At 39.2% G+C, this 9906-nt stretch overlaps 1 protein-coding gene across 1 annotated transcript in view; it reads left to right on the top strand.

Moving 5' to 3' along the window:
- The window catches only part of LOC118325834 (DNA repair protein XRCC4-like), a 24484-nt gene that overhangs the window by 7894 nt on the left and 6684 nt on the right, over nucleotides 1–9906 (top strand). Inside the window, exons 4-5 of the mRNA XM_035658673.1 lie at nucleotides 8145–8311; nucleotides 8946–9110. Coding sequence (XP_035514566.1) covers nucleotides 8145–8311; nucleotides 8946–9110 — 332 coding nt within the window. The remainder of the gene's footprint in view (nucleotides 1–8144; nucleotides 8312–8945; nucleotides 9111–9906) is intronic.

Here is a 9906-nt window from a genome sequence, read left to right as displayed (position 1 = left end):
TTATCTCTATTAATGGCAAGAACTCTAGGACCAGTGTGTAGGATTTAGTGGCATCTAGCAGTGAGATTGCAGATTGCAACCAACTGAAACCCCTTGACTCAACCAAGCATGAAGGAGAAACTCATCTGTAGATGAGAACCTGCTCCCTCCCTCTAAGGTATCAAAAACACAACAATTCTTATTTTCAGGTGATTATAAACATGAACACATTAATATTATATTCCATTTGTTACATACTAAATGCTACACACTGGAACTTAAAATTGAATAATAGATTAATTAATCTAATGAACAGTATTCCAAAATTACACAATTTCACTGCTCTTAACATGATGCAAATGCACTCTCTTGTTTGTGTAGGTGGTGTTGTTTTTTGTACAGAGAAAAGTTGATGCCAAAAGGAGCAACAAGACCACACAAAGTGACTGACAGTGGCCTAAATCTGTCCAGCCCCAAGTGTGCTTTTTAAAAATGTAATCCATGCTCGCATTGTTGCTCACAGTAATCATCGCTGTGTGCAGTATGTGTGTGGTAGACACAAATCTAAGAATCCTGGGGGGCTGTTTGCATTAAGTGCAAACTACCACTTTTGTCTAACACCTGCTTCTTTTCTTCCTTTTTTGCTTGCTCTCCCTCGTTTGCCTTTTTTTTTTAAACATGTCAGAGGTTAAAAAGTTGAACATATTTTCCCAGGCAGATAATTTCAGGGTGCAGAAATGACCAAAAATTAGGCGAGTTTCCTTTGGGAATAGAAGAAAGAAGGTTAGAGACAAAACAGGTGGTGAACTTAACCTGACAATATTTTATGAATATGACACCAGAAGTTGTAATGATGGAGGTAATTTGGGTGTTGGCTGTTAAAACTACTATTAAGCAGGTGTTTTACATGGCTAAGTCAGACAATATCTGCTCCTTAATGTGTATTTAAGTACCAATCTGTCATTGATGGAAAAATAAATATTCTAGTGACGACACTTGCCAATACAGATACGTATGTTCTTGCATATTAAGGACATCGGAGCATTTCAGTGGAATTAACAGATCGTGTACGTCTGTTTAGGACTACCTTGATTTGGCTCTCAAATATGACAAACTATTTTGAACTTTATATTTTGTTGAATAGTGTAAATTCAATGATATGAGTTGATTACACAGTTGTTCTATAGTACTTTAGTGTGATTTACTTAATTCAACACCACTCAGTTATTACCTTTGTTGCCTCTCCTTTTGCCTAATACAAAGTTTTTTGAAACATTATTACATTATGTGGTGCTGTGAGGGCCACACAAATGTTGTATCAATTATCCAGCGGCTTCCTGTTTTTTAATTAACGATTAAGTTAAGTTATTAAGCCTCCGAGTAGCACGTACGGCTCAGTTATTGCTTCAGACCATCTTCGATCCGTGGAGACTGGGACTCTAATTCTTGATAGTTGTGGTACTTGAAGCCACATGATTCTGGATGAGTCTGGAGTGGATGAATGTGACACTGATTGTCCCATGTTTTATGTTTGTTAAATAAAACTTGTGTTATAGTTCACTGGGGATTCCTTGACGCCAGCCACAAATTTTACTAGGGTAGTCCATGTTTTCTTATTCGGCAGTGTGAAATTATAAAACATGCTTGTGAGTGTGTTTGCACTAGGGGTGGAATGATTCACCAGATTCACAGTTTGGGGGTCACAGTTTTCCATTTGCTTTGGTACGTTTTTTTGTGCAGTGGGGACATTACCAGTTTCAACATAGTTTTCATTTATTTGGCAAAAAAAAAAAAAAATGTTAAACTAAATTCTGGCTAATAACATAAGAAACATAAACACTTGTTTGCCAAATCTTAATTAAAGGAATAGAATACATTTGTACATTTTGTAATTAGTATAAACAAAAAATGCTCCTTTGGTATTTTTACATAAAAATGCACATTATTAATCACATGCACGACTGCATATCTTTTACTGTAAACCCTCCCAGTGCTTTAGTTATGGATTTTGTCCTGACTTAATCTGCATGGAAAGCATAAATGCTGGGAGAAGGGATTGCTCTTTACTACCAGTCTCTTTTTCCATCATTGTCACAGGTAACACTATATGCTTAATGCTCCCATACAGCAGACCAAAACAATGCTGGCAGATCCTCTAAATGTCGGCTACTCTGTCTGTCCATCATTACCAAGCGTTATTGACAGCTGCACTCTACACTATTAGGTATCAGCGTGAGTAAGTGAAACTGTAAAATAAATACAATCTACCAAATGAGAAAGGAATTGATATAATGAGCCAGAAACAAAGACATTTTTTCATCACAGTACAATTATGACAATAAATTAATAGGTGACCTATATCTTTCCTAGCAACTTTTTAAGAAACTTTTATCATTTGTTGACCTGTTTTGCTTCCTTTTCGCAACTTAGCAACTTTCCCACCATGGTTGATGGCAGATTTTCGTGTTTTCTCTCTTTATTTTTGTGTCCTATACCAAACATCATCAAGCAGTGTATCTAATGGCATACCTCTCCACTGTTTTAAATGAAGATGTCTAGTTCACTGTGCATATAATTTGCCGTAATAATATGTTTGAAAAAAACTAGAAAAACTACAAACTGGAGATAAATGACAGGACGAGAGGTTCCTTCATCTGGATTCATCCTTCTGGTTGTACAAAACAGAAGTATTGTAAATATATTCAGCCTTTGATTCTCAATTAATTGTGAAGCTACTAATTTCTGTATTGAAGAAGCTGTGACACTGGCATGTAGGTTTAGAGCTAATGTCTTCAAATTGTTTGTTCTGACCAACAGTCAAAACAACAGATAATTTCCAATTAAATATAAACTTAGAAAAGCAGCAAATCCTGACATTTAGATAATTTGACTTATCCTTTCAGGGCTACTATGGAATCATTGACACATAGAGACTCCCCTATGTGATTTTTCACTGTCATCATCTGCTTACATCATCTGTAAGCTAATGCCAAGGAGCACCATCTGCTGGCATCTGATCTTTTTAATGATATTCGTTAATTTTAACAGTGGTCATGTTTCGATTGACCAAAACAGAAACACAGACGAAACCCTTTACAAATTCCAATCCCATGAAGTGACCAAAATGCTTTTATTGTGGTTTTTGGAAAATAAATTAAATAAAATCCGCAATCCTCCAAACATCAAAAGCAAAAATTAGGACAAATTGGTTACATGTTTGGCTTTTCATGTCTGGGAAATTGTAGAACAAATGGCCGCCAGATTTGTGTCCTGACCGCACTGAAGAGTCTGACCCACCGACGCATCTCTCCTGCTGTCCCCATCGGCAAGTTCCACCTCGCAGTAGCTTGTCACTGATTTGTAGTCTGCCTATCCGGTTGATGTTTGCAATATTAATGTGAGCGAACCTTAATAATGTATTTCTGCCTTGCTGCAAACATCTCTGAGCCCAGTAGTCTAGACCAGTGGTTCTCAACCTTTTTTGTGTTTGATAAGATGTAGTTATTCAATAACTGTCTTTACTGTAGATTGGCAGATTAACAGTAAAGAATGTGAAATCTATGAACAGAATAGTCATTTGTATACATTTTCTCACTGGGATAACAGCCAGTCAATTAAATAATGGTGAATTTAAAACATTTCCTATTTTTCTGGGAACCCTGACGACCCCAGGTTGATTGAGAACCACTGCTCTACTGAAATTCAGTATTAAACTGTCCCCCCCCCCCACTATCTGCTTTCAAGTTGGTTCTGTGCCTCATCTTGCCTAGATTGTGTTTATGGGAACATTTATGTTATCGGGGAAGAACCTGCTGCCGTCGCCCCTCACTTCCTGCTCTTTATCTGGCCTCACGCCTCTGCACGGCGGACAAGAGAGCTGATGGGAGATCTCTGCTCAGTGCCCACACTTCCCATACTGAGCACACTTGCCCACCCTTGAACACTGTGTCTTTGTCACCATGCACACAGTGCTCACCCACTCACTTCCCTGTTCCCTTGGACACAATAATGATTTCGAAATAGAAAAAGAACAGAAAAGGGGGACTGGATCACGGACATATTCACTATACATCTCAAATGAAATAAAATATTAATAATATATGTAAAAATATTAGGTTTGTTAGCTAATGAGATTAGTGAATATACCAGAGATATTTAATCTTAAAATGTCAGTGATGCCAATTTATTATAATATTATTGATTACTGCTTATGTATTAATGGGGGTTATTGTCCTGTGCTCTTTGGGAATAAATGGTGGGTTTGGTCTCCCACAATGTGTTGGACTGTGTGATAAGGAAAGCTTTGTGTCCTCTGTGCCCACAGTGTGTGGTATGGTATCATTTTCACTGGGATTGTGTTCTTTTGGCTTTGTCCTCCTCACCTACGTCCCCCCTGCTCCATGGGTTCGACCTTATGGTCTGGCTAGCTGTCTGGAGACACACACACAAACAAACAGTTAGACCACACACACATTGGGCCATATTGTAGTGTTGGACAAACTTCTCCTGAAACCAAGATTTTACATTCACATATTTTGCTAAATCAGTTTGATTTGTCTCTTTTGATGATGTTGTATACAGTTCACATATGTTTCCTTCCGAAGTGGATTTTTCAGGGTTTGCAGAATTTTCATCTTCTTTTATTCTTGCCCTGTCATGTTAGCTGCATTTATCTTTTAATTGTCATAAATTAGCCCACCCTGTCATATAAAAGGCATGTGTCAAAGGTTCTTAGGGGCTGAAACAACAGCTATGAACAATTTACTTGTTTTATTGTTGTTTTAGTCAAGTAACACAGTAGAAAAATGTGGCAGTGGGTCGTGGTTCACAGACAAACAGTCTGACCTCCCACACCTTGGCAGAGGCTGGCAGCAGCGTGCAGGCTGACCTTTAACTTTATCTCTGTCTCAGGAGAGAAGCAGAAGCTCAAGAAAATAAAGGGAGCTTTTTAGCTCCTTTCTGTCTTTCAACAAGGGACTTAAAACATTTAAAAAAAAACATTCATTACTATCTATCACTGATATGTAAAAAAAAAAAATAAGCATGCCACTTGCTTACATTTTCAGATTTGTATCTTGTTTAGCGCATCCTTCCGCTGTCTATGCTGCACAGTAAGCTAAAGGTAAACCTTTGGTGATCTGGAATTCACATGTTTACAACAGTATGTCTACTCAGAAGCCCTGAAAGTAAAGACAGTTAAACACACAACCTTTGGTATTTAAAGAAGAAATAAACAGCAGCTGAGTGTCATTTCCAATGTTAATCCAGTAAATAAGGGTTGTGCTTTCAGCAGTTTATATCTCTGTATCTGGTGTCTTAAACTGGTAATACCATGTTAACATGCTGGTCTGGAAGATTTATGGTCTTAAATGGTGTCAGTGGGTAAGACTTTGATGACAAAGTTTGACAAAATCCCAGTCATTATAATGGAGTGAGACTTGTACAGTAAATGTAGGACATTACAACATTCTTTGAAGTGTGGAAATATTAGTGTACTCAGCATGTCAGAGTCCAAAGCCTTCACATTATCCTTTCTCACAAGGCTGATTTACTGCTAAATGACTTTACTCTAGAGGAGATTTAGGCACAGGTAGCAAGAGGTAGAAGAGGAGTTTGAAGAGGAGGTGGAAGTGAGGTTTGAGGAAAGATTCAAATTCACAACAGAAGTCAAACATAAGTCACTCTTACTGAGCTTATTCAAACACTACTCTCACCATTTCCTATTAATGGTGAACCATCTTGCACACTGAAGACTGAATTATGGCTATGTCAACTTGTTGAGACTCGTGAAGCTCAGTGTCACATAAATTCCCTTTAAATCCCTAAGAGGAGCCTGCACTGAATCACTGTGACATCCTGATGTTGCTCTAGATTTTTTATGAGTTCCTGGGAACCTCATCCTCTTTAGATCCTGGGTGGTCTCCTCTGTGTCCCGGTCCTATTAAGTTGACTTTTGTTAAATCAGTCATTTCCTTGTTATGATCAGACTGGGCACTATAGGCAGCACAGGTACTGAATAAGCATGTCACTATGCAAAGAGATTTTTACAGAATTATCTCCTTAACCTATATTAATATAATTGTATGGTACTGGATAATGGAGTCATTATCTTTTAGGGGTCAGTCAGTCATCTATAAATTCACTGAACAGGGTTTTCGAAGACTATTTTTGGATTAGCAACCCGATTGGTTTTCTAATCTCATGCTCAAAAAGCACTTTGGGGACGCTCATGAGCCCCTGTGCTCATAGCGTGCCTTTTGCAGATATTGCAGAGGGGGGTAATGTGCATCATGTTGGTGGTGTTTAAGACCCTAAAAGAGGACAAGAAGAAGACCACATGCAAAAAAGACTAAAGAGAACTGGCTTTGACCGGGGGCCACTTTTGAAAAATGACGGGAGGCCAGGGGACAGTTAATTAACAAAAAGTAATAATATTTATCAGATGAAATGAATTAATATTAGGATTGTTGATGACTTCAGAGCTGTAATCTTAATCTTAAACTTCTGACCTTATGGTGGCACTAAAATTAAAAAGTCAGTGGCTAACCAAAGTCATTAGAATACATAGTCTTGCAACATGTATATGTCTGTAGATGTTGAGCAATTTCACTGGATCAGTAAAACAATTGCTCTGATGCTAAATTTAGGGGATCACCAAAGTTATTAGTTATTGTGATTTTAGCTGCTGTTGTTGCTGTTGTTACAAAGGATATGGCAGAACATACATTGTAATAGAGTTAATATTGCTCTTAGTTTAATGCACAAATTATTGCTGAAGAGTGAGAGGGAGGAGAGGGGAAAAAGTACAACATTGGGAGAACGTGAACCAAAGAACAGATTGAGGACAAGTAGGCTAAGGTCGTGAAGCTGTGAGAGCGATGTGCAGCGAATGTTCACTCACTGAAACATGTTCAGGTTCACCAGTGGAGGGGAAAACAGCTGTGTGACCTGCCAGGACAGCATCTGTCCGGGACAAAAATGACAAGTATTTTATGAGAGCTTTTGAAGATAGTGGCTTTATTACAGTGGGTCTGCGACCCCAACGCAGCCCAGTGAAGATTTAGCACCTCATCACCTTCTGGTTTCCCAGTGCATCACAAGCAGTACTTCTGTGTGTGTGCATGGGAGATTCACCAAGGCAACAGGCAAACAAAGATTGTGCAGCTATTTGAAAATATGCTTAACGTGGCAGTTTTGATTGGCAGACACTAACTCCAGGTTGAACGGTGTTTCTGTGCCTCAAGATGTTCTGTGTTTAATTGTAACTGTTAGCTGTAGAATTGGTCCTAGTCTGCCTATTTAAAATTGGACGGCTGTGGTGGAATTTAGAAAATTTAACACATAAACTAGAATGTTGAAAAAGAAAATTTCTGTTTCTGTCTGTTGCCCGCTGCAGTGCCTCAGCCCTACTCTGTGACTTACTGCCAAAATGCAAACCAAATGAGGAATGTTTTATTAGATCTGAAGCCTGCCTGTGATTCCAAATAGTCACCGACAAGAAGCAACAGAGAGGAAACTGTGTGCTCACTTGCATAGTTTACTGGTGACCAATGAATTCATCCTGTATTTCTCCCAGACAGAAGAAAACAAAAAGTCTCCTGCTTCAAAGAAAATGTGATGTAATGTTTTGTTGCACCTCTATATTGCGGAGCTTCTTGGGATGACATTAAGGTGCAAAGTCATTTTTCACGGAAGCTGATTTAGATGAGGGCATCACGTTATTGCCCTAAATCCATTGCTTTAGTTTTCTTGCTCCTTACTCATGTGGTGCTAGATGTGCTTTTCCTGGATAACTTCCTCCACCCTCTCCTAGAGGATCCCCAGGTACTCCAGGGGCATCTTGGAGACGTAGTCTTAAATCTGTCCTGTTGTCTCCTCCCAGTCGGGCATACTCAAAGGGAGGCAACCCAGAGGTTATGCTGACCATGTTTCATGAACTATCTTAACTGTCACCTGTCAATGCAGAGGATAAACTGTTGAGTTCTGAGGTCTTCCCACATTGCTGAGCTTGCAAAATGTTCATGAGTAATGAACCTGCAGAGAGCACGTTATTGCCTTCAATATGAGCTAATGTTTATGCAGTTTTGAAACGTAATAGTCTTTTTTGAACTAACTTTCTCTTTTTCCTTCTCCTTTTTCTACTCGTCTTTCCCTCCTTTCTTCAGGTGCACTTGGGTTCTGTGGAGCTCCAGCCAGCTCCAGACCCTCTACAGCTTAACCGGGAGATGATTGGCCAGTCCCTAAAGCACAGTACTGATCTGGAGTCAGACAACTGCAAGCTGTTGGAGGAGAACCGCCGACTGAAACAGGAGCACCAGAGAATACTCAGAGAGTGAGAATGAGGAGGAAAGCAGCCATGTGTTTTGTGCCGATGGATTATATTGTGTGTTTATGAAAGAATATGTGCTGGAGAGCAAACGTCAAGTTCAAACGGAAAATACCACAGATCCTAATTTTCTTAAGATGTTCAGGGCTGTTATTTGTTTGTTGATTGTCTTGTTTGCATGCAAGCTCTCTTTGCTTCTTAAGTCACACAGCTAGCTGTTTATATGCACAGCAATCACCCATTATGACATCAGCACTGGTCGCCCAGTCGAGAGTATTGTGGGTTCCACCCAGTGTTGCAGGCTGGGCTTGTGATTTCTCAGAACTAACTTCAAATGATTCCCTTCTATGTCCTTCATTTTATATATCCCTGGTGCTTCTTTTCAAATAGCATTTTTTTTTTATTGTTAATCTGCTCTTATTCTTTCCTAGACTTACGACATGTTTGTGCAGGGTGGAGGCTTCAGTATCATTTTTATTAGCAAATTACTGTCAGAAAGCAAAAAAACAAGAATCTTCTGCTTTCAAAACAAGTATTTGTCTGCCTGTGTCTGCATGCGTGTCCATGTACCAGTAGGAGTCCATTTGCTAGCATGCGTGTTTGTGCACATACATTGGTGCCTGTGTGTTTTTCTCTCCAGGCTGGAGCAGCAGGTTCGGGATAAGGAGATTTTGGAGAGGGAGCTGTACTCACGTTTTGTCATGGTACTGAACGAGAAGAAGGCCAAGATCAGAGGCCTGAAGGATGTTCTTCGCCAGCTCCAACAGATCGATGACCAGCGGAGAGATGAGGAAGGGAGACGAGGGTCAGCATGCCATGGCTTCCTTTAACTCTTTGCCACTTTCAAATAGTCAAGTCAACCAGTGAAATATGTCTTATTTTATGTTTTTCACATATTTTCATGTTTTATTCACAGGGTTTACCTGCTTATTACCAGATCTTCTTGGTCTGATAAATGCAACCAGGTGTTGCCTTGAAGTACAGACACTGATTTGTCTATTACATTAGGGAATTTATGTCAAATATTCACTGATTTACATTTCAACCCATATGATTATTACTCCCCCATTTAAGAAGGTGGAACCATCAAATGTCTTGTTTTCCTGTAGAGGTACTACTACTGTAACATTTTATGAGGAATGCTTTATAGTGTGACAATTAATTTAGGTAATTGACTGTGTTGCATTGTACATTTCGTATTAAGAGTAAATCAACATATTTAGGTCATCGCTTTAGTTGCACACTTGCATGTTTAGCTTCCAAGCAGTTCAGCACAGTGCTGTCAAATCTACGTCTGTGTTTGCCACACCTTTGGCTTCTGCAGAACACAGACGGTGGCTAATTTGTTTTTTTTTACCAGCCTGTGTTATATCTTCCATCATTGCAGGGCACAGTGTATGGATGGAAGATTTTACTCATAATCGCTGCTTATGTGTCTGGCTTTGCCACCGTCCCTTGTGGTCAATAATATAAAATATTGATAGATTACCCAGAGGTTTTGGCCAGCATAGTAAAATGAGATGCTGTATTTTCTAAAGCATATCCATGTGCAAACTCTTTTCTTCTTTGTTTATCCACCCTCTCCCTCACACACACACACA

Source organism: Morone saxatilis, unplaced genomic scaffold (assembly GCF_004916995.1).
Source record: "Morone saxatilis isolate NCDOM2014 unplaced genomic scaffold, NCSU_SB_2.0 Contig16, whole genome shotgun sequence".
Classification (NCBI taxonomy): Eukaryota; Metazoa; Chordata; class Actinopteri; family Moronidae; genus Morone; species Morone saxatilis.
The sequence above is the reverse complement of the archived record's forward strand: the minus strand, read 5'-3'. Positions and strand labels throughout refer to the sequence as shown.